At 44.4% G+C, this 25,583-nt stretch overlaps 1 protein-coding gene across 1 annotated transcript in view; it reads right to left on the bottom strand.

The window, feature by feature from the left end:
• Positions 1-25,583, bottom strand: part of CACNA1I (calcium voltage-gated channel subunit alpha1 I) — a 149,380-nt gene that overhangs the window by 75,520 nt on the left and 48,277 nt on the right. The window contains exons 2-3 of the mRNA XM_041481493.1: positions 7,839-7,950; positions 6,705-6,838 (exon numbers count right to left, since the gene is read on the bottom strand). Coding sequence (XP_041337427.1) covers positions 6,705-6,838; positions 7,839-7,950 — 246 coding nt within the window. The remainder of the gene's footprint in view (positions 1-6,704; positions 6,839-7,838; positions 7,951-25,583) is intronic.

The following is a 25,583-nucleotide window of genomic DNA, read 5'->3' as shown; positions in this document are numbered from 1 at the left end:
TGCCTATATACCAGTGCCAGGGGCTTGAGTAATAAAGAGAATAAGAATTGTTCATTTTATGAGCAGAATGCCTAAGTGGCATTAGGAAGGCCTGGTGGGGAAATCTGCATGAAAGGAATATTAAAATCAAGGATTTTAACCTAGTCGGGAGGCTCAAGTGGACAGAAAGAGAAGGGGAGTAACACACTCTGTCAGAAGTAACATTTTCTAGTACAGAGTCAGTGACAAAATACTTATGGATTATTTTTCTGCCATACAGAGAATTCCTCCTGGCTAGAGAAATGGGCTGACAGGAACCTCACGAAATTCAACAGATGAATGCAAGGTCCTGCATTCGGGCTGGACTGATGGACAGTGGTGCTGCTGCAAAGGAGCTGCCAGTCCTGGGGACAGGTCCACACAGGGAAGGACAGTGACACACCAAGCTGCACCAGTCAGATTGCAGCAGGTGGGTCAGGGAGGGATTACTTTGCACTTGGTAGACCATGTCTAAAACAGCACATTCACTTTTGGCCCTCCAATGAAAGGTGTTGATAAATTGAAGCAAGTTCAGTGGAGGCTCACCAGAGTGCTCAGGGTTGGAGCATTTGTCCTGTGAGGAGAGGCTGAAGGATGGGGCTTGTTCAGTTTGGAGAGGAGATGGTTTTGGTGGGACCTAACAGCAGCTCCTTGGTACCTACAAGGCAGTGAGATTTAAGCCAGAATCTTCACAGTACCATATGGCAGGAGAACAAGGCACAACAAATTTAACCACAAAGAGGAAAGGGAGGTTCAGGCTTGTTACAGAGATACATCAGCAGTGGGGCTGGGATGGTGAGAGATGGTGCCATCTCCGGCCGTGGTGGTTGTCAAGACTTGACTGGACAACTCTAACTTGAGTTTGCTGTTGACCCTCCTTTGAACAAGACTGGAGTGGAAACTCTACAAGGCCCTTTCCAACCCTGATTACCTGTGATCCTGTGGATGTGATTAGGTATGTCCAGATCACACCAGAATACAGGCTGACTAGCTCTCTTGATAAAAACACTCTCCCAATTCACCTCTAAGGATTAAATTTGAGCAATGCCTTGGGGGTACCAAAATCCCCTTGGAAGTTCCCAGCCTTACAAATCACCTTACAAATCATATATCTGGTGGATTTGAGAGGCCATATTCACGGATTTGAACGCACACAGAAACAGCCATAGAATCATAAAATCATTTAGATTGGAAAACACTTTTAAGATTATTGAGTCCAATTCAACCTAGCCAAGTCCACCACAAAACCATGTCCTTAAGCACCAGTCACATCTACAAGTCTTTTAAATGTGTCAAACTAGTCAGACTTCAATTCATGAGCTGTGGAGTACAGTCAAGTGGTGTTTAGGAATATTTATCAGGTATCCAAGAAGCTTCAGGAGAGACAAGAAAGGTGAACAGGCTAACAAGATAGTACAACATGAGTGAAAGCAAAAGCAGCAACGTAATAGCAGGAAAGGGGAAGATGATACTCATGAATATAAATTAGATGGACTTGTAGAAAATTTGTGAGAACTGAAAGAGCATATAAAATGGTATAAGTTTTAGAACAAGAAAACAGAATTGTCATTAGCAGTGTAAAAAAGGCAGAAAACATCAGTTAAAATAAAAGTCCTCTGGGGAAGGTCAGATGATGTAAGTGCACCATTGATCATAATGAGCTAATTTCAGATCCAGCTGTGATCAAGTATTTCAGGCTGTGCCTAAATAGGGATTTTCTAAGATAAGCAAGTCTGGACAATTTGTATGCAAGAGTTTTAAAAGAGACGGCCAGAAAAGATCTGGACCAGTACTGATAATTTTTGATTAGACTCAGAAAACTGGGAAAGCATCCAAGGGTCAAAGGAATTCTGATGTTGTGCCAGTACACAGTGATCTCAGTGACAGGACTGATGCTGGTGACAGTACAGTGATGAAATTGTCAATATGCATCTTGGATAGATTATGGATAAAAAGTGGATAACAAAATTAACCATACCCAATACAAGTGTAAGGAAAAACAGACATCATCAAACTAATGTGTTATAATATTTTATGAGATTACAAGTCTGGTTCACACAAGTAATTAGGTTGATATGGCTGGAATGATGTATAATCATCATGACATACATTAGCTGGAGAAAAACTGTCTAAGTAATAAACCTCACACGCAACACTAAATGGGGATTCATTTGTGAGCAGATGTACTTCTGTAATGCACAATTCTTGCCACTCTGTTCTTTATTTATTTATCACAACCTGACAGAAAACTAAAAAAGTCACTGATGGATTTTGCAGTTGAGGCGTATTTTTGGAAGAACAGAAAAGAAATGAAGATGACAAGTCAGGGATAGAACAGCATGAACTGCTTTGGAAATGCAAATAATATGTATTCCAGTATTCCAGTGTGAAAAAAATGGAACCAACATACATCTGTGAAAAAAGTTTACTGTTCCTACTAATAGGAAGGGGTTTTCTCTCTTCAGAAGGGGAGACAGGAAAAAAAAAAAACCCAACAAATCAAGCTTGGAGACAATTAAGAAATCAGCTGAATGAATTGATTGTGAGGTGCTATGATTGAATGGACAGGCTACTGCAATACCTGGCTATAGGAAACGGGAAATTTCAGGCAGGAATAGTAAGACAATATTGCAACCAGTGACACTGAACCAGACTGAAGCACTGACAGAATGCTCTGTCTTATTCTGAAATGCACCACTTTTAAATGCTGTTTAAGAACATCCCAAGAATATCTCAAAATGCCAAAATATCCAAAATTACGTTCCTCACACCAAAGGTAAGGGCACGAGAAATTTGACCCCAGTTTGAGATCTGCATGGCAAACTCCACTGTGATGATGGAGAGAGGTAAAGACAGCATTCTGTGAAAGACAGACCCTCTCCTCAGTCAATGGAATTCAAGCAACAAGTAGTTAGAGAAAGACTTAGGGCATATTTTGGGGGACACGCGTGTAATCACAATCAAACACTGACACCCCCCCCTCACATAGTGAAGTCCTCTGCCCCTTAATTTACCTAACCTGTCTCAGGGATGCCACAGAAGAGGACAAAGAGAAACAGAATTCCCACCACAGATGGTTAATTACAGCACTTGGATCATGAGAGGCAGAACAACCTCTCCCTACATGGAATTCATGCCTCTAAGGATAGGGAGACCCTCAGGTCAGGTGTATAAAGGGATGGTATCTCCTTTCCTAGAGGGACAGTGGCATCATCTCCAGCCACATGTCACTGCAACTGTTTGACAGAACAGAATGAGCAGGGGCAATTGTTCACTCTTGCATTGCTAGAGAACTGCCTGGCTTAGAAAGTTGATTAGTATGAGCCCAGAAACAAGCGACTCTCCCCTTAAATTCACACACATACAGACTCTGGCTGACATTTCCAATCTGATTAGCTATCTCACTATCTCAACTTTCAAACCATCATAGGCTCTCAACTTGAGGAAGCTGCCCTCTGAGGCTGCCTCAGTTCAAGCTCTCCAAACACACCCATCACTGTGGGAAACAAATGACGACAGACAAGACCTAATCACGGAGGGAAGGGAAGAGGGACTCCCACCAGGACAGCTGGTGGTGACGAGCACAGTCTGCTTGAGACGTCTGGGAGCTTGCAACCTCCTGTCACCAGCAAGCAGTTGGGAATGGGAGCATCAACAAGCTGAATCCACAGCCCTGGCTGTTTGTGCACACAAGGGGCATTGACACTCTTCAAACCAAATTGCTTCATCTGATTTTTGGAGGTCTGAGGGGAACATTGAGGGAGAACATTAACTTATAACTGTTGTTTTGGGTTTTTTCCTAACCCTTTCAGAAAAAAACAAAAAAAAAATTTTGAAGGTGGTTAGGGGAGGGAGTGTTTGAGAGGGGAGAAAATTCTGGTGATGTCAGCTCCTATTGCCATGGAAACTGAACATTTTTAGTGACAATGGAGTCTTCCTCCTTGAGCTGCTGGGTTGCAGGGGCAAGCAGGGCAAGGGCACATGAGGGAATTCAGCTAACTAAAACTATAGCTTCTGGCTTTCCAAGGAAGTGAGGAAATAACTACATATGATTGCCTGAATAGATGGTTTATGTAACCAGAACACCGTCTGGGGCCATAGCAGCCGACACTCATTACGCTCTTTGAAATGTGCTGTTGTGCAGCGAACCAGGTGAAGGCATCTCAGCTTCCCAGGAATGCCCCCCAGCACGGGCCCTGCCCACACCTCACTTTTCCATGCTACAGTCTATTCTTTGTGACCTTTGCTACCTTGCTGGTGTTTATTTGGAAAGGGAGAAGGAAGGAGAAAGGGCCAGGAAGTACAGTCCATATTCTTGAGACTGAGAGAAGCTGCACAGACTCTAGGCTGGGCATTGCTCCCCAACATCAGGGGTGTTTCCTCAGGAGCCAGACTTATGACCTCCCTTACAGAAAACAAGAATCTAGGATGACGAAAAGGAGAAGGTTCTTAGAGAAAATTGATTAGCCTCTGATCAGGATCTAGCTCCCTGGGATGGAAAAAATGTGCAAGACCTAATGCTAGGTGTCCTCCCTAAGCCAATGCTAAGGCAGCATCTGGACAACATGGCTTCAGTAAGCTGAAGCCATGACCCAGGTGTGGAATCAATAAGGATAAAGGTTGGAGCTTACATTTGAGGTTAAGCAGAAGCCTACAGAATGTTAAAGCCAAGTTAAAGCCTTGGATTTGATTTAAACGGTGCAGACAATTTTAATGAATTTCAAAGAATAATGAATTAATAACCACAAGCTTTTATAACTCGAAATACATTATATAGTCATTAGTTCTATATAACTAAATGGAAAATCTTTCTTTAGCAGAAGTCCTTTGAGATCAGATATTCTAATGAGATTACTATCATTTTATTCTGACACCTCATGAGGACAATTGAATAGAAATCAGGAAACAAATTTCTTTCAGTTTTGGACCTGAAATAAAAAAATCCTCCACACAGATTATTTCATATCTAAGTGGTTGATTCAAAGTCTCCTTGGCATTAAAAGAAGTTCAGATATGAGCTTTTTTTTCCTGCTACTGCTATCAGATGCACAAAAGACTGTCTCTCCTCAAATTCCTGCCAGCAATGGTGACAGAAGGAAATATGTAAGGGAGTTTGCTCCCTTCTTGCCTAGGTAGTGTGGATTTCACTTGTTTTTTGCATTAAATGTTTGAGCTGTCCCTTCCATTTAGTATTGACCCACCATCTCTTCAGACAGTGAGTCTGGTAGACTCACATACCATGCTTGCAGGGACCCCAGGCAGACAAGACCCCCAATTCCCAAGCCTTTTTACCTCGTGCTGGTTTTCCTGTGCCCACCTGGAGCAGAGTCTTTCTCCTGGCACACTGCAGGACATCACCCGCACGGAGGAGCACCATGGGCTCCAACGTCCCCTTTTCAAACCTACCCAGCTTCTCCTTCCTCAGAGGCTGCTGTGCTAGGGTCTTTGCTTTCCCTGCATCCAGTCTCCAGCAATTTGGCCACCAGGAGCTCAGGCTAGAACATACAATGATCTGGTTTTCCTCAGCACCAAGTCTCAGGGGCTTTAACTGGCACTTCTTGTGTCGGACCATTTAAAATCAGATGTTAACCACACCAGAATCAGCCACAAGAATGGTTTTCCCATCTCACACACATTGTGTTAATTTAGAAAAGCCTACACTTTTCATCTGCCTGTTCTCTTTCATGCACAACCTGGCTGAGAATCAGACTTCAAATTTTTACAGCTGCACCAAGTTTGAAAATCTCTGCTCCTCCCAGAAGCAAACAATTATCTGCTCCTCCAGAGGGAATGACTTTCAAGTCTTGCTGTAGAACTCTGTCAAAAGCAAATATAAAGACAGTGCTGCTCCACACCAGGGGGAAAACTGAAAGTGAGCTCAAACTCACTGCTAGCTCAGTCAGTAATACATGCACTTCCAGGCAACAGTGGAACTGGTAATTCCTAGCTAAAGAAAAATAAAATTGAGGGCTTCTATCTGAAAAGATGTTTACTTTTGTTCTGTAAGAAGAACAATACATCATATTTATTTCTGATTTTTTTTTTTATCATAAGTCAGTCTAATTGAAAATTAGAATTCTGAGGGGAAAAAAAAGCACATCCCACTGGTATCAGAAATGGACATTTTGCTGTGATTTAACAGGCAAATTCTGGTAGACTTTCCACTTGATGCATGCAGAGGGGAAAATCAAAGCTTCACCATAGCAACTTTGTTGTAAAAAACCCTCAAATGTCAACTTGTCCCAATAGTACTGCGGGTAATGCTGGTGCAATACAAAAACAAAAAGCCCTGAATAAAAAACCTACATTCCTACCCTTGAAACACTGCTGCCAGAAACACAAATGCTAACTTTAGTTTGGTTCTGGTAAAGGATACCCCTCTTCTACCTAGACATTTTAAAAGCACAAAAACCCAGAAAGGTCTCTGGGCAAGCCCTTCAGCAGGAACAAATGAACACCCTCTGCTGAAGTTGTGCTAGACAGATGGCTGCACATCAGCTGAGGAGTTGAGCTGCCTTGTCTGCCCTTCCTTCCATTGCCTGCTAACCCCAGCATGCCCAAATCCAGCTTGGCTGCTGCACCAGAGTAGCACCAGAGTGGAAACTTTCTCCTCAGTCATATCATTTCTGTTCCATACAAGACTCTAGTAAACGCAGAATAAACCAACCCAGAAATCATCAACCTACCCAGCCATGACAATGAAGAAGTCCAGGCGGTTCCAGGTGTCTCCAAGGTAACACTTCTTGCCAAAGATCCCCAGGGCCACCATCTTCAAGACCATTTCCATGGCAAAGAAGATGAAGATGAAATCATCAAACACCTGCCAAACAGAAACCCAAGAGCATATGTGACAAGCATTCTCAGCCTTGGACTTTCAAACACAGAACGTGAGAAAAAATACTAATTTCAGTACTCCTGAAAATGAGGTCAAGGCAGGGCTGGAAAAGTTTCTTCCATGTAGCCCTGGCATCACAGTTTCTTGCTGCTCAAGTTCTTGCTGCTGTAGTTATAGTTTTTTCACCCACAGGTGAAGTAACTCACGAAGACTCAGAGACTCCTTACACAGACTTGAAAAGCGGTGTTGGTTCAGCACCAGCAGATCTAAACCCGGCCAGGAAAACACTGTTTTTCCAAGATTCCCCCAAGGAGGGACTCCTCATCACATTGCTGCAGATGAGGACATAGTGCAGCTTCCCACACAGCTTGGCCAGCACACACCCATCACAGAGAGAAGCTTCAGATACCTGAAGGCCTTAACCACAGCACCACTGTGGATGTCACCTTTTGCTGTCACTTTCTCTTTGGGGAAGCATCAAGCACAGCTGGTATGTTACAGTCTGGATATACTCATGGCCCTTCTGAGCATTCTCTTTATTTCCTCTCCCTTTGGGCATCCTGAATTCCACAGTATCTGTTGAATCAGTAATAGTCTTGCACATCACCAGACTACCAAATGCATTGGGATCTGCTGTTCCCTCCTGCCTGGGTTGTGTAACCTAAGTTATTTCTCCCTGGTCTAACCCTGACCTACGTGTCTTGTGGGTGTCTGTGTAAGGAAATCCCTGCTCACCTGCAGCTTCAGGAATATTAGCAAGCGTTCAGTATTGCATAGTCACAAGTAAAGTTTCATTCATTCTCTCTCTTGTCCCGTTCCCCTGCTCAAAGCAATCTCTTGCCATTTTACAACAGGATAGCTTACTGCCAGGGACAGCCTTGCCAGCCTCTCTGGGAGGGTATCGCCCACACGCTGAAGGAAAGCATGCATGAAAATTTGTGACTTGGACTGAAGCACCATCACAACAAGAAGGAAATCTGCTTACCTGCAAGATTTTACACCTGTCAGAAAGGCAGTCCATATCCTCACATGGCTGGTACATTCCCAGGGTAACACAGTTTAGCAAAATCACCATCATGCTGACACACTCGAACCAGGTGGAAAAGAGTCAAGGAAAACTTCTTCAAAAGCATCATGGCTGAGATAAGCTTGCTCTAGGCTTGAGTAGCAAAGTAGGAAGATAAAGGGAAAGAAGTGCTGGTAGGTTGATTTATTACACTCCCACATTCTCTGCACTCAGTTCATCACTACTCCATTCCTTGATTAAGCCAAAACTCTTTTGTAAAAGTGAAAGTAGAGGTAGCACAAAAGACCTAAAGTACTTACATGAGTCAAATCATTGCCATAGTCAAACACACACTTGCTCCTCTCCTGTTGGTTTGCAGAGTCCCTTCCCTTGTTGGTTTACTGAATCTTCCCAACACATGGAAGAGACTTTCCAAGGTGGACTATACCTAAACGTATCACAGACCTCCAAGATCAAAATGGGCAGATTGATCTCTCCATGATGATTGCCTTTTGCAAAGGGGATACAGGATGAGGCTGGAACTCTCTGTTGTCCCCTCCCAGAGGAACGTGGGGGTCAAGAAGTGCCACTGATCCTGTCACTGTGTTTCCAGCAGTGACCCACGATGTATAAAACTCCACAACGTGCCCAAGTTACTCACTAACTATAAGGAGAATTTGTGTTTCTGACCCCAGCTGGTGATCTGTTTATGCCCTAAAGCATGAGGATTGATAGTCCTTATAATTGTTTTCTCAGCTACACTGGTGTCCCTGCAGATGCTTTGCTTATTCATTTGAATCCTTTGTTGATAATCTTGCTAAAATATCTGCTTTGATAATAGTTAGCAGCCCAGAGCTACATTGGCTAATTATACTTTACATTAAAAACTGTTCCCTCCTATTTATTATTAATTTGTTGTCTTATAATTTTGTCAAGTACCACTTCATTTATATATTAGAAAAGTAGGTAAAAACAGTGTATTTGTGTGAGCTTTGTACTCTACACACTCTAGCTGCTCCCTCTCACCATTCCTCTCCTCCTGAAGGAGTTTTAAAGCCTGATACACACTTATCCAAGACTCATTTACAGTATTTTAGCTCTAAAAGTGGGTGCATTTGTGCAGTACTTTTCAGTGTTCCAATTGCAAAGCAGTGATGGAGAGTAAATAGACCTCCAGCGTCTGGCAGAAACATTCTTGGGCATTTTACACACCTCACACCAACATATCTGCCCAGTCTCCACTGTCAGACAATTTTATCTTTTTTAAATAGAAGGGGCACAAAATTATCTACTTAAAATACAACCCACTGAGTGCATCCATTTTCAGTACTGAATCTAAAAGGGCAGCCTGTATCTCTGATCACTTCTGAAAGACATTCAGCTTCTGTAGTTTGTTCTGAGCAACTCTTCCATGCTCATTCTCTGACAGTGATTTATGACTAAACTGCACAATCTGATCTAGAAGATTATTAATTCTCTCTCTTCTCCCCCACCTGGTTTGTGGTGAGCTACCTCCAGCTGCAAAATCAGACAAGAGCAGGGCACTAGTTCTACTGTTCCAGTTAAGCTCTAAGGTGATTTCAAGAATGTGTTATCACTATCCCTCACAAAGTTAATCCCATGTGCTCTACAAAGTAATGCACATGAAGCCCACCCTCAATGTAGGCTTCAGAACCAGGCCCTTTTCTGAGAGAAATGCACCAAAAGGGCACCAAGTATTTTCACTCAGGGTCTGTGCAACACAACTTCAACTTCCCCCCTTCCTCTCTCTTGCACGTTTCTTTAATGATCAGATCTGAAGCCCAGGAAAGCAGTTTGAGAGGTTTCCATTAGCTCACACAGGGTTTTTATATCAGACTGCAGTTCTTTTTTTCTGGACTCTTCAAAATCTGTTTGGTGTCACCATTCCCTTACAGAACCACAGAATGGTTGATGCTGGTAGGGCTTCTGGAGGTCTTCCTGTCCACCTTCCCTGCTCAAAGTAGCATCAACTACAGTGGATTGTTCAGGGTTGCATCCACTTGGGCTTGAATATCTTCAGGTATAGAGGCACCAGAACTTCTCTGGGCAACCTGCTCCAGCATTTGATTTACACAGAAAATAAGTGTTTTCTTAAGTTTAAATAGGACATTTCCCACTTTTCAGGCTGTGACCATTACCTCTTGCCCTGTGACTGGGCATAACTAAGCAGTCTGTGTCCTTTTCTCCTCCTATCAGGTATCAATAGACATGGCTAAGAGCTCCCTAAACCATCTCTCCTCCAGCCTGAGCAGACCCAGCTCTCTCAGCCTTTCCCTTTTGCAGGTGCTTTAAAAGGCAGCACCAGTAAAGCCCTGATAGAGGGATCTGTGCTGAATGACATTCTTCAAGGGGCCAAAACAATATCAGAGCAGTCTGAGCCAACGGTTGCAAAGTCCTACTCCCTGGGCATAAGGAGGTCAGAAGATATGTAGACAAAACCAGGGCCTCAAACATCCCTGGATTAAATTAAAGCATGACAAATGAAAAGCAGAAATTGTTTTAAAAGCCTTTTGGCTTTTATTTTCTCCAAAAAGCATGACAGAAGAAAGTTGGAGGCAGAGAGTATTCCTCTGACTAAAGCCCAACTCAGGAAAGTCAGGAGTTTTTATGTAACACAGATCTACACTTCTATGCATGTGCCTTGGCAGCAGCAATGCCAGGGCAGCACGCTTCCACGTTTCTCTCTCTGCCCTTGCAGAGCCCCCCACCAGGCCATGCAGACCATGGCAGGGTGCTCTCAGCTTCTGGTGAGACCCTGCAGCACAAGACCTAACAACACATGGCAAGCTCTCCCAAAAGCCTGAAACTTAGGGCAGCTGTGCAATCTCATCTCATCTTCCTGCTCAAAAACGCCATGGCCAGTTGCAGATGATTTCTTCTCCCCTGCTTTTTAGATATCGGCTCTCAGAGTTTGCCAGCATTGTCCAGGCTTCCCAACAATATTACAGAACCACTGGCCATTCCCAGGCTATTACAGTGGCATTAGAAAAAGCCACTGCCCCACAGTTTTCCTTTCAGAGCAGCTAGAAACACTAAAAAAGCCCATCAAACCTGCAGCAGAAAGGAACAAAGTGCAAAGAGAAAACCAGAGCATCTCCTACCCTGAACTGGGAGGGGTTGCTGCCTGCTTGGGTCGGTGGAGGGGGTAATTAGGACTCTCTGCTGCCTTCAATGTGTCACCGTTGTCAACCACAGCTACTGCCTCCTGTCACCACAGCAACAGCCTGCAGCCAGGTTTATCATCTTTCTTTTGGTGATGCCTCCCCTCTCCCACATCCCTCACCCCCCTCCTTTTCCCTGTGCCTGAGCCTGTAATTAATTGCAGCTGCTGACAAAGCCAGTCTTCATAATCTGCATCATTCAGTCAGAAGTTTCGTTATTAATTAACTTCTTTCAAAGTTTAAATCTCCTAATTACAAGCAAACCCATGCACATGTTCTCCCCACCCCGCTCCAGCCCTTCCTCACTGCTTCTCTCCCTTCCCACAGCCTTGTTCCCAATGTCTTTCCCAGTGAATTCTGGGGCCTGTAAATGGTTTGAAAAAGTAAAAGGAGACCCACATCTTTTCTGCTCATGGTCAGCTTCTCTCCTTGGCCACCACAAGGTGCACCAGAAAATTCACAGGAATCCACTATGTAATAACTTGCCATTAAAGGGAGAGGTTTTTCCCCACTAACTGTGACAGTTCACAGTTGATCCAAACCCTTTCAGATAAAAGGACCAGGGCCCTCATTTGAAAAAAGAAATACAGCAAAAGAAGTATTTCCTGAGTTAAGCACAGAATATTCTCAGCTGAGAGGATCCACAAGGATCATTGAGTAACCATGGGCTGGTCTCATTATCCATGGAAGTCTGGCCTCCTTAAAAAGTTTTGTTCATTTCAGCACTGTCTGGAGAAATCAAGATCCATATCTAGATTATATTTTACCTAGAAAACTTGCACTGGTTCTGTAGCTGGTGCCTGCCTGTGGCAGCAACTCTTTTCTTTGCTGCTGGGTACCAACCCTGTCCTTCTGCACCCTGAGCAGAGCCTGGCCAGCTGCTGGCCAGAGACAGCCACTGTGAACCTATTGGCCCTCCACACCCTGTCTTCCTATGGACAGGGCAGCTCTGGGATGAGGATACATTCAACAGGGACATGAATCACCAGCACACACCAGGAGAAACCCATCATTCACCCCAAACATCTGGAGGCACTGAAAGCCACGAGCTACAGGACACTTAAGGAGATATGCAGATGTTTCTGGGACATGTTTTGTGGTAGTGCTTGATAACACAACTGTGCATAATGGAAAATGATGTTAGAAACAGGTGATGGGAGACAGGCAAAGCTTTTGGGCTCAGTTTCTGAATGACAAATAGCAGAAGAAACGTCTGCTGTGCTGGAGCTGTAAATACCTTGCACCTAAAAAGCTGAGTACCACTTCAGGCTCTTGGGATTGACCTTCATCTCTATTTTCTATCACTGACAAAAACACAACAGCAGAGCAAAATAAAACAGTGCTTTGGGGACCCCTCTCTTCTTCCTCCGTCATCAGCTGCAGAGGCACAAGTAGCTCCCCAGAGGCTGGCAGGCACTCCTAACAGCGCAGAAAATATGTAAGCTTTATAAGCATGGCTATCCCTCAGTGTTTCCTGCTGCTATTTCCAAACTACTCCTAGGGTATGCCTTGTGCCAATTGAACGTGCAGAGAAATGCCTGACTACAAAGCATTTACAGCGAGGGGGAAGAGCCTGCCAGCCCTGTGGTGTGGCTGGTCATGGCAGAACCTGTTCCTGCCCCAAAATGGAGAGAAGAACAGCCCAGTGACCCAAGTGAGAACATGGAGCCCCATGCAATGCATCCCAAACACCAGCCACCCCTCATACAACTCCCTGTGGCCTCCCCTCTCTGAGCTGCTGCCAGGCAGGCTCAGCTGAGGACACAACATCACAATTGCATGAACACTCCTCTCTGCTTCCCCTTGGGCTCCTCCCCACCTACCACTCATCCCACCATCCCTCCCACCAGCTAAATGGCTTCACCGTCATTCCAGTCTGCAGTGATTACATTTTCTTGCTCTCCTTTTGAAACAAGCTAAGGACAGAGTTGTGTTCCTTCCCTGCTTTTCTCCCCTGCTTTGTGACTGTCCTACAAGAAGCCAGCAGGCCAGATGCTGTACTTGAAGCAGGACAGTTAACATTCCATTTGTAATGTAAGGAGGGATTTGTTGTAAAGGTCAGAGCAGGCAACAGCCCCAAGGAAAGAAATGCTCATTTTCTCTACCTTCCTGCTGTTGTCTTTTGAAAATGTTTTCACAGGCAAGTTTCACTCTTTGCCCCCTCCCACTTTTTCTTATCAACATTCAGAGCTTTTGTGGGGTTTCTTTCCTTCTGTGTTGATACATGGGAGTTTTGTCTTTTCCTAGAAAACAAGCTGGTAGAATCAACAGGGTTCTTTCTCTTCAGCTCAGTCAGAAGAAATTGAATCTAACACTGTGTTCACGTGAAGGAAAATACCTCTCAAAATGTGTTTGTGTTCAAATAGATCAAAACAATCAAAACATTTTTGCAAACAAGAAACTTTAAAAATTCTATTTTGTTAAGACTGAAGCATTTCTTCTATGTCTTTTTTAGTGCAAAGAAAAAATCCAACATAACAGGAAAAAAAGGTTGGTTTTTTTCACCCAACAGAACACCCTGGTTTGAAGTTCTGAGTTTCTGTTGGAAATCAAATGCCAACACCCAGCATTGCAGTGTTGGGATTTCATGGTGGCCAAGCCACAAGTGCATTTTATAAAGCTTTTTTGCAAGCACTCAAGGTTGACATGCTCTGAGTGTTCCCATGCTGTGCAATCTTGTACACGTTTGCTTTCATCACACCATCATTTATACACTTTTGTCATGAAAGAGCAGCACCTGAACTCCAGGCACCTGACATAAACATTGCTAAGGTCTTCAAGCCTTCAACAATATTGATGCCAAGGAAAGGACTGTGGTACAGCCAAGTGCAGTGAAGGTGTTACATTGATTTGAGAGGGATTGGGGAAGGCTTCTCGTGTGCTGGTGTTATCGGGAGGCAGGACAAGAAACTGCAGAAGGGGGATGCAGTAGAGAAATTTTAAATGGTTGGCAGTGCTTCTATGTTTCTGCCCTTTGGAAGGGACGTTCTATCAAGGACAGATTCATTACAAAAGACAAAGACTCAGTTGTTCCCATGTTAAATCAGTTGAACACCAAAACCAAAGCACCATTGGTCAGACCCTCTGATCTTACTTCCAAGGGCTGCTCAGAAAGTGGGTCCTGTACAAGGCCACACAGGCTTTTGGCTGCATAGCTCTGTTTTCTTTAGGTTCTAAGTTAAATTTGAATTTAAGTCAGTTGTTTCTCAGGCATCACATCATATTCCCCTCCAAAGTTTGGCAAGGATTGAAGACGGCTTTTGAAAAATTTTGTTAGGTTTGCTTTTTTTCATTACAAAAACAAGATGAAGCAAATATTTCCTTTCTTAAAACTCCTTCCGTGATGATTTATTCAGATCTTCTAAATGCATCCATTAAACTCTCAAGTCCACTAAAATGAAAAATAGTAGTGAGAAATTTCTGTCAGGAAAAACATACAGTGAAGATTAAAAGGTTAAGAAGGAACCTGAAGAAAAAAAGAGGTTTTAACACAATGAGACAAGTCTTCAAATACTCCAGGAATGGGAGACAACAGGAGATCTCTCACCTAATATAGGGACCCTAATCAAACAGGAGGCTGCAGGGAAAAGCAAGGCTTCTTTCAGATACCCTTCACCACCAGGACTCACTGGTACTAAAGCTAGAATGAGTCACACCAGGAATTCTGTCACACCATTTACACGGACACACGTTGGTCTTCTAAGGCAGCCTGGTGTTTTTTCCAGGAGAGGTGTGTGCATCCCACCACCAATTATTCAAATATCTCACAAATACCATGCATCCTCATCAATGCTGCTGCACAGCCCTGCTATTAATGATTGCCTCCTGCTTGTAGCAGCTGAGCCCCAGAGCTTCGGGACTGATAATGACCCACCTCCAAATTGCATCTGTCTTTCAGGGTGCAACAGAGCATCTGTTTAACAGTGTGCGGCACTCCTACAAAGCTGTTTACTACAGAAAGCATAAAAAAAGATTCTACCTAGGAAAAAACCCACCTGATAATCTTTTTTTAGGTCAGATGAAAGTAATTACCCAAGTTTAAACTTAAGCAGGGTATTAGAGATAATGACTGTTCCTGGAGAAAGAGCTTTTCAATATCCTCAGATGGCTGGGATTGAGGTTGCCTGTCTTTCCTGCCAGGAAAGCAATACTCCACCATGCTGTGGAACCAGTTCAAGACTGACTTGAGGAATCACACCTCCTGCTGACTCCCAAATGGTGCCTCCTGCAGCATTCTGGCTCTGCCTTGCAGATTGCTATCCAAAATCTGACCTGGCTTCACATTAGGAGCTTCAACAAGGTCACAGCATGAGGTGATAGGACTGCAGCTTGGAACATGGTTATGCTGTGTGACAGGTGAAAGAATTTTGCTTCAAAATCTCCTAGTCAGTGTAGCAGATCCAGCAGTTGCTTCCTGCTGCAAATGGAGTCATAGGAGTAACAGAAACCAGAGAAGGACCTGCTGAGAAAAACATCTGAACCACAAAACTGGGGTCCAAATTTTAAAGTTCTTATTGTTTACTGATATTTCACATAGCACAAGGAATTCCCTATTGACAGCAGAAGCAAAGTAGGGACCTTGGAAGAGCTAGTCTTTAATTTGGGACTCAGTTGGACCTCTGCTCCAGAGAGGAGCTAAACTTAGCAGGCCAAAACAGGAAGGTATTTGTAGTCCAGAAGTGATTTCAATTAGTAATGTGTTCCAGAATGTTACAATCTGAATTTTACCAGTGTAGCTGAATGTCCTGGTACAGTGTCCCATCCTCCACAACCCCAGGAAGTGACATGATCAGAGAGACTGCTGGAGTGACCATTCTCTAACCAAAGCCTGAGCCACTTTTTATCAGATTGAATCAGGCTGTGGCCAAGCTTACTTGGTGAAAAGTATAAAAATAGTGTTTTGCAAGGGGAAAGGAAAAAAATACCTCCCAGTCCTCCCTCTGCTTCTGTGTTTCATTGCCCTGTCACCCAGCAGCTTCATCCAAAGTTGTCTAAGTGTTCCTCAGCACCTGTCAAACTGATGCAACAGTCCTGCCACGTTTGGTGGTGCTGCAGTCCCTTCTTTTACCTTCATATCATGATTGGTTTGAAAAGAGTCCTCATCTGGGGGGCCCACTAGACCTAAACACTAAATAAACAGCACCATAACAGCAGTGTTTGTGTGACTCATTTCCAAGGAAGGAAGAGGAAAGAACAAGCGATGTTAGATTTGGGAGGGCAGGGAAGAGAAATTTAGAAAAGGAAAGCCTTAGTTTTATGTCCCCTCACTGCTCCTAATGTTGTCAGGTTTGTTTATGGATGGTTGTAGGGTTTGTCCTCTTGTTGTGGGTTTTAGGTTCCATGTGCCTTGGGAAGCCATCTGAGGGGCACAAAGAGGATATTCCAATGAACCTCCTGAAGCAGGTGCTGCTATGCAGTTCCCAGTCACTGCCCAGGCTTGAGCTGGGAGTCACCACACCCAGACTGGAGGCACAGAACCATGGAGGACAGAGATTTGGGTCCTGGGTGCTGAAATTTACAGCAAATACAAAGGAACGATGGAATGTCTTTGAATAAGAAGCCATTTCCCTGGAGAAAAAATAGAGCAGAAGAAACTTCACCAGCACCAAAGGGCTAAAGCCCACCACACAATAACCCTGCTCCTTTTCCTTGCACTGGTTTCTTTGTTCAGGATTGCCATCTTTCTAGTCCATAGTAGCTTTCAGATGTTAAAGACTACTTTTTCCATTCTTTGCAGCTTCCCACCTATCCCTGTCAAAGGCCACACGAGTGCAAGCTGAGCTTAGAGGGATGTACAACTCAAATATATCTGAAGGGAGTTCAGGGCACCTTTAATAAAAGGTTATCTTGCCTGGCAGGAATGTAAAGATGACAATGAAAATACAAAGGGCAGATTAAAGACCTTCTCACAGTTTTAAAAGGTGTGTATGCCCTTCTGCACAGGGGCTCTTCTCTCTGCAGGTTTCAGGGCAGTATCACGTACCCCAGCACATCACCTGGTGAAGGATGTGGAAGTGAGCACCTTGCTCCTCCAGACAGCCAGTTTCCAAGGCTAAATTATCCTAGAGGGTACTCTGCCTCTGGTAGAAGTCCTAGATTAGAGGGGCAGAAGGAAAGGCAGAGTGGCTTTATTCTTTCTCTCTTCTCCCAGCAGCACGATGTTTTCAGTGGCTGGAGCATCACTGAATCCTATGCTTGGTGCTTAGCTTAGCAGGCTTTTCTGACAAGTGCTTCAGAAAAGGGGAAAAAAATACATACAGGAACAAAGCTTTGCAGCAAAGTAAATAGAGATTAATTCAGAAGTGTAGGGAGTGCTCAGGTAAGGTCACTCAGAAGAAATTGCATACAGTCTAGGCAAAATGCAGGGCAGTAACAGAGAGCTGGATGTGAACTTCTGTTGTTTGTTTCATTTATTGGCTGTAATGAAAGCATAATATTCAGAGTGTAAGTTGCCACCACCCCCTATTTTGAACAAACCTTTTTCTTCACAGTTTTTAATTCTTTTGAAGGTTTGTAGCTGGCCACTCTACCCTGGTTCCCAGAGGGTGTGGGAAGATTTGGCACCAATGTCCTGCAGGACGTGTGCCTGGAGAAAAGACTGCAGATGACTGAGCCAATCTGTCTCAGCAGATAACTGGAAGCCAGGAGCTCCAGCCAGCACACAGGCTCACAGCAGCTGCTGGAACCTCCTCGAGCACACTACTGGGCTGTGGATGCACTCCTGAAAAGGAAGGTCCTGATGTGTCTGTGTGACAAAGGAAGGGAGAGATCCTCAGTATTTAAGCTTCTCATCTCAGGAGGAAAAGAGACCCTGTGGTGGGTGAGCAGATGTGTCAGCACTCTCCTAGTACATCTGGTCTCTTTTCCATCCCTCCTCTTACATCCTGCAACTAAGAGCAGTCAGAGAAAATGAGATTATATAAATCGTCTAGTACTTTCCTTCAAGACACCGTGTGAACTTCTACTGAATTCTACATCTACCTCTTAAGGTACATAAATCCTTCCCCTTTGTTCCTGATTAGAAAGCAAGCACAAGAAGAGCAGGGTTTTTCAAAAGTGTTCCCTAGTCTGGGTTTTCCCATGTATGAGCTTCTTAGAGACTGGTTTTCAGGATGTGTAATACTTTTAATGTCTAACACAGAAAAGCTCTGCGAGCCTCTGGCTCCCACTATCTTGAGTGAGATGGCCACAGACCAGAGTTCACTTTAAAAAAACCCCAAAACCAAACACCATTACCCAGAAATGACACAGTAATTTACTGCCAGGGCTGCATTAAGATCCAGGTGCTCCTGACACCCAGTACATGTTCACTAAAGGCCTCAGCTTTCTGGCTAGTTGACAGATTGAGCCATGCCAGGGAAAGGAGCCAACATGACTCATGCTCAATCACTGCGATGTCAACAGTGCTGAGTGCTGTTTTAGGGGGAGGTTAAATGCTGTGAATGTGCTAAGCATTAACAATATTAAAATATTATTAGTATTATTTATGAGGTATCTCCACGTGTCCTAGATGATGCTAGCCAAGACCAAATTATGCAAAATGTTACATAAACATGCAGTAGAACATGCTGCCTGCTCCAAAGGGTTTTTAATCTAAGTGAACAGGACAGGCTAACGATGCATTATGATTTTTGCTTTGCACACAAGAAGCAAGAGCACAGAGAAATGAATGCATTTACCCAAGGGCAGACAGGAGACATGGGGCACAGCTGGGAACTGAGCAAGAGTCTCCCAAACGGTTCTCCAGCATCTTTGACCTCAGAGCACTCTCTATCTCAACTACTACTGCATTTGATGAGGACAGTGCTCACAGGGAAAATGATTTCCCCAAAAATCTTTCCTAAGAACAATGGGAGAGGTGTCCAAGTTCCATGTGTAGAGGCAAGTAACATACTGCAAATAGATTACGGTAAATGCAGGGCTGCCTGCATTCAGAGAGGCTTATGGCTGTTCAGGTGTGCAGGATAAACAGGCAAGAGCCAGAAGACACATGCTCTCTACCTCATCTTCCACTCATACCTTCACTGGGGCCTCAAGATGAAATTCAGCCCATAGTTGTGATAGTGTAACACTAAAATCAGTCTAACACCCACACATCTCTCTCTTTTCCAATCTGCCAAAGAATTTGCTACCTTCCAAGAGCACTCCAGGTTCCTTTAATAGAAAACACGATATATAAGAGCAAGTTACCAGCACAACTGACTACAGACCAACCATCTCTGAAAAAGGCAGGTCCTACACAGCATGTTGCTAATAGGGCAGGCTAGCTAAAGCCTTCATCAATCAGAGCAGCATAGCTCTACTGCCTCTTTGATGTCTTTCTGCCTGTTGTATTCATCACCTCTATTCAGATTTAGGACTGGTACCACATTTGTATTCCTGTGACCTGCTTGTTTTCATATAGATTCAACTTCACACTCTATTTATTCTAGAGTTTTTGACAGCTTCTGGAAATACATGTTTCTTCCTTTTATTTACAGTCCCACTTATTTTTCTCCATACTCTTTCCAGTCAGAAATTTTGGTTGTGCATTAATCTCACTTCATTTTGGACACAGCCAGGTGACAGCCTAGCCCATTACCCGACCCTTAGTTTCTAGCCATGCCAAATATTTCCTTTTTGCAGAGTCTCTCATGAGCCTTTTAGTTTTAATTTTAACAACCATTCCCCATTCTGCCTGACTCTGTAGGAACTGCTTCTTTATTGGATTACTCTTTAGTACCTCCCAGATATCTATTTAAGAATTTAAAATTTTTAAATAATACCAAAGGATCATGTGCATTTCCTCTGTTCCATGCAGGTTCCCTTACCTTCATTAGGTCAGCTACCCTCACATTCCTGCCTCCTCTCCATAGTGCACACTGATTCAATACTGCCACTGCAAAGGTGTCCCTGCCCACAGCAGCGGGGTTGGAACAAGATTATCTTTAAGGTCCCTTTCAACCCAAACTATTCTATGATTCTGTCGAGAGTGGTGAGGCACTGAAAATGGGTGCCCAGAGAAGCAGACACTTTTCCTGAGAATGTTCAAGGACAGACTGAATGGGCTCTGAGCAATCTGGTCTTGTGAAAGGTGTCCCTGCCCTTGGCAGAGGAGTTGAAAAAAGATGATCTGCAAGGTCTCTTGTAACTCACACCATTCCATGATGCTCAACTACATCACTTCCACAGAACACTTCCAAAACTTCCCTTCTGCTTCTCACAATTAAGTGACTTTACCACGAGGATGGAAGAAAGATGATTGTTTAGCTGAGACACAGCTAGCACAAAATGTTGGTGAGCAGAGTACTAAACCCAGCCATCTTCCCCTAACCAGAGGGCAGGGCTTCAGTAGGGTCTCAGCAGCCTGCAAAGGTCCACTGCAGGGAAGGCTGCACCATGATGCAGACATTTCAGCCCCTGGATCAGCAGATCACCAAGGCAAAGAGTCATCAAATTATTGGTAACCTGCCCAGCTCAGCAAGATGAGACATTGTCAGTCTCATCTAGAGGAGCACCAGTGACCAGATATATGTGATAAATTAATTCTTGGTGGATTAGGATGGCTGCTTCCTGCCCTGTACAAACCTGTCAGATCCATCAGGAGCAGTTGCTTCATGTGCTGCTCTGAGATAACACACCATCTCCTACTAGACTCAGGATACCTACAGCTGAAAGACCCATCAACTTCTGAAAATTTATTTTTCAAACCCTACATGCAACATCCTTTTTCAAACACACCTAGCAGTGACTTAATAAAACTCACCTTCTCTACAGAATCTTTTTCTTCACCTGAGAATGATCCTTCCTGCCCAGATACAATCAGACATGGAGACAGGTGTAGTAGGAAAAACTACCACAGAAAATTTAGGCTCTTTACTCATAATCTACCCTTATATTTCAAGACTTACTTCCTACAGATTCTTATATGCCCCAAGCACTCATCCATTTTTCTGCCAGGATGCACACTGCTTCAAGGGCCCATCCCCATGGAACGCTGTGCAGGAAGGATGCTTGGTTTGGTCTGAGTCAGGTAAGGGTCAAACATAATTTAAAATTTATCAACAAGGAAAAGTAGGGCCAGCCCTCTCATAACACCTCTTTGAAAGAGGTGAAAGCCCCTCTGCAGCACTGCTTGTTTCTGGAAGAGGAGCTGCCATACCCGTTTGTGAGGCAGGAGGTGCCAGCACCTGCACAGGGGGTGCAGCACAGGGGGTGCAGCAGCTCTGGAGCACAGGGGGTGCAGCACAGCCTCCTCCCAGGCACACCTGGAGCACCCAACTGCACTGCACTGCGCTTAAAGAGCTTCCACATTATTTGTGGCAGTGAGTGGAAGGGAAAGAAAAACCAGAGCATAGGTCAGGATAGTAAAGACAGACTTGGCACACCGTGAGGAGGCAGCCGCTGTGCACCCACAGTAAATCTCAAAGAGCGACTACAGAAGAGCTGCCATCTTTCACAGCAAGAACAGCCTGTCCCTAAAGCCAGCTCCGCTCCCCACCCCTCTGCCGTCAGGGAGAATGACAAATCCCCAGCTAAGAGCAACATGGCAGAGGTTCTGCAGCCCCGTGGGCACCCTTGCCAGGCAGTGCTGGGGCCAGGGCAGTCACACTGTGCCAGCTCTGGAACCAGACACCCACTCAAACCCCTGCATGCTGCACCAGGCTGATAAAGCAATTTCCCCACACCACTGTGCCTCACTCTGCACTCTTCCCACCCACGTGCCACTAAAATTGGGGAGGAAGGTACAAAGGAAAATCAAATTTGCACTAATATTTTATGCACAGCAACCCGTAGTATAATTTTTAATTTGTTTTAGTTTAGCTTCATTTCTCCAGGATAATTAGTTTTAGCAACACTTCAAAAAAACTTTTCAGCCTCATAGAGCCATAAGTTTCCAAATGACAATTGTCACATCAGGCTTCATTCTGATGTACAAAGCTTTAGTGGTCCTGCCTCCCTCCGTGCTTTAAGACTATTCCACAAACACTCCGCATACCTGCCTGATCCTTCCCTCTCCTGTTAGTAAACACTTTTCCCCTCATGCTCTTCCTTTCAGCTTCCCCATGCAGCCTGACAGGATTTTGTTTGAAGGTGGATGGAAAAGAAATGACAGACTACTGCTGGCCCCATTACTGGCTGCTGCATTACAGCTTTCCAAAGCAAGCATGCCCGTGCATGTGTGACACAGACAAGGATATAGGCCACATACACAGGACAACCATCAGCTGATACAGGTCTTTCACTGGGAAGGCATTTACATTCAGGTCATTTGATAGTCTGTCAAGTGATTTGTTTCTTCAATAGAATGCCCAGGCTTTTTGATTACTCATTTGATGCACTTATTTTTAAATTATCAAAGTCCTCTGTTTTAAACCATTCATACCTATTTGAAAACTTAATCTCTCTCTTGAGAAGGCCTTTTCTCCCCATTTTAGAGAATTCTCCAATTTTTTTTCAATTAACCCTAATTTAAAAGAAACTGAGAAATAAGCAATCGTGATGTTTCATTGCACTGAAGCACTCTGCTCTGCATAAGGAGTTGCAGTGATCCTTTAGCATCCTCTCTTGTAACTACCACCATCAAGGTCCAAAACAAAGCCACTGAAGCCAGGAAATCTCTCCATCCTCACACACAGGGTCCTGAGTAAAGCAGCCACCTGTCAGTCCACGGCACAGAGAACTTCTCCAAACACAGGTAAGGCCCTGGAAACTTGACTTAGGGTTAGACAACCATCTCCCCTTCCCAGAGCCCATCAAATATTGGCTGCCTCACCTCTAATCTCAATAGCACTTAATTGGGAATCCATGCTTATTTTCTTACTTATTACATCAAGAGGCAGCAGCATGGATATGCACGTGCAGGTTTGTCTGCTTCTTTGGGGCAGGAGTAGCATAACCTTCCCTTTTCACCCAGGCACTGTGACCACTCACTGGGTGACGTTTTGCTTCTCATTTCAGGCTGGTGAGAGACAGCACGAGACTGGGATAAAGCAGCCAAGGCAGAGGAGAGCAGGAACCAATGAAATACTTGGCATTCCTATGGAAACACAACCAGTTTTGTACCTGATCCAGGGAGAATCACCCTTCCATAGGAAGGGGCCTCCCACATTCTAGCAATCCTCCTGCTTCCCTTCTAGTCATGAAATGGCTCCAAAAAAAAAAAAAAAAAAAAAAAAAAAAAGAAAAAAAAACCAGTTTAGCATTGGGGGAGTTTATCATGGGCTATCTTTTAGAAACAGAGATGGTTCTTTCCAGCCCTAGCAGATGGAAACTAATGGCACATTATGCACCTAACCCTGGCAGGGACAGAAAAACAGCTGCAGGAAAGCAGATCTGAATTCCCCAAGCCCTTCACAATGCAGCCGCTTTCTAATGTGCTTTAGAGCATGTGGTGGCGTAATGGAAAGGTTTTATTAACACAGAACCTGCATAACTCAATTGTGAGTTTTAACCCAGTACAAATCACATCAGTAAAGCCTGTCTGCCTAATCCCCATTCTACAGCTGAAATAGCAGAGGACGATGGCTCAACCGAAGGAAATACAGACTGGGACAACTCCAGTGCTTACCGTGCAGTGGCTTTTCAGAAGGGTCCTATATTTGTACACTGGGCAGGAACAGCCTGTTACTCCATCAGTCTGTGCAGCTCTACACCCATTTAACATATCAACACCGAACCATATCTTAGTTAAGTAGTTAATTTGGAAGGCACCTTAAAATCCTCTAGTTCCAGTCACTGTGGGCAGGGATACCATGCACTAGATCACAGCCTCACCCAATCTGGCCTTAAACCAGGGGAACAGAAGATGGCAACTGCTTCAGTCTTGCCAGGGTGACCCAACACTGCCTGTGGGACAGGACCACACAATTGCAGTCAAAAGCAGAGCGCAGATCTGTTATGGTTGATTTATGAGGCCACTTGCACATATCTAATCAGGCTTTCTGCAATGCACAGATAGCGCTGGGCAGCCGGCTCAGCCTGGTTTTAAGACACTCACTGAAAACTGCACTTTGTCACAGCAAGGCTGGGATAAAGATATCTCACCCGTGGGAGCTAGGCTCCTCAGGAATCTGTAAGTGGAAGTAGAGAGATGCCCAACACACATTGTGTATCAGGAAAGCCTGTTAGTAAGACTGGAGACTGGTCTCAAGTTGAACCTGGAAGACAGCGAGACACAGGGGTTTTATCAGTTTCTACAACAAAAGACAGAGAGATTTGGGGCTTGTGACAGAATGATGAAGAGTGAAGCTAAAATCCAGGACAGGGCTTGCTTGACCAAATTCAGTCACTCAGCTCTGTCACTTCTGATTTCACGTTAAAACTTTCACCTCTTCCTATAGCAGCACCTCCAGCTTGCCTCACCTTACACACAGGTTAGTGAAACATTTAGCTACAGGTTTAGGTTCAAGCCTTAGAAAAGCTCTCCATGCTGCCATGCTCCTTTTTCTGGTGTTCTGTGAACAGGGTCTCTGTTCCAGAATTTCTGCTCTTTCCTTGCCATGAGGTTACCCTGCTTCTAGACTACACAATTATATCATCAAGGTTCTCAACAGCTGTACCATTTATCTGACAAATACAAATCCAGAGGGAAAAAAAAATGCAGATCCCTATTATGTTGTTGGATGTGTAGGGAGAGAAGAAGTGTTTATTCATCACTGACCCTTTAAAACAAATATTTTCCTGTCTGGATTAGAAAACATGCCTCATCTGAGTAAAATTTAGCTCAAATCTCCTTTCTGTTTTTCTGTTGCTCTTCAAACAGGGAATTTCAGAGGCTGCTTCACTGATGAGAAAAAAATGGATTTGGTTTATTTCAGGAGCGGAGGTTGTGCCTTGGTTCTCTCAGATATATGAAACATCCCTTGATTGTGCAAATGCATCCTGATGGTGTCTTTGTGTTCTTGTCACTCCTGATTTATGGGGGCCTTTTCTACACTCAGAAAAAGAATTTGCATTTCAATTTCCATTACTTGTTTCTCTCCTCACAGCACTCCAGCTCTGGAAGGGAGCTTGTATCTGGTTCCCCCCAGCTGGCCCACATTGCTCTGGCATCGGGGAGGATACAGGAACAGGGGAACTACAGGCTCTGCTCTATGGGAACAAGGCTCATGCTGCTATGGTCTCTGGTGAGATATACCTTTGCTTATGCCCAGCAAGGACCCCTGGCATGTTTGCTCCTGTCTCTCAGCCCTTCCTCCATGCTGTGATGAAGGGGGAAGGCAACAGTCCCGTCTCCTGCCTGGTTACCAACACGAGCCTTTCCTTGCACACCCGTTCTGAGAAACAGCAGCCAACAAAAGAGTGAGGACGACTGGGAACACTCACCCCTCTGCCTTCTCCACTCTTGCAAGGATGGCAGGAGGACAAGCAGGAAGCCTTGGGAACCCATCCCTTCCTTGTTTCCTGCAGAGTTATGCCTGTTCTAAGGTAAGTTTGGAAGCAGACTCCTATCCAAAACCACCTGAAAGGATATCACATGTCTTGGAGAGGTGGGTTGCACAGGGATCCGAAAGCCACTATCCCCTCGAGGCTTCATCTTTACCCCTCCTGCAAACCTGGT

This window comes from Pyrgilauda ruficollis, unplaced genomic scaffold, assembly GCF_017590135.1.
Source record: "Pyrgilauda ruficollis isolate IOZ18807 unplaced genomic scaffold, ASM1759013v1 scaffold56, whole genome shotgun sequence".
Classification (NCBI taxonomy): Eukaryota; Metazoa; Chordata; class Aves; order Passeriformes; family Passeridae; genus Pyrgilauda; species Pyrgilauda ruficollis.
The sequence above is the reverse complement of the archived record's forward strand: the minus strand, read 5'-3'. Positions and strand labels throughout refer to the sequence as shown.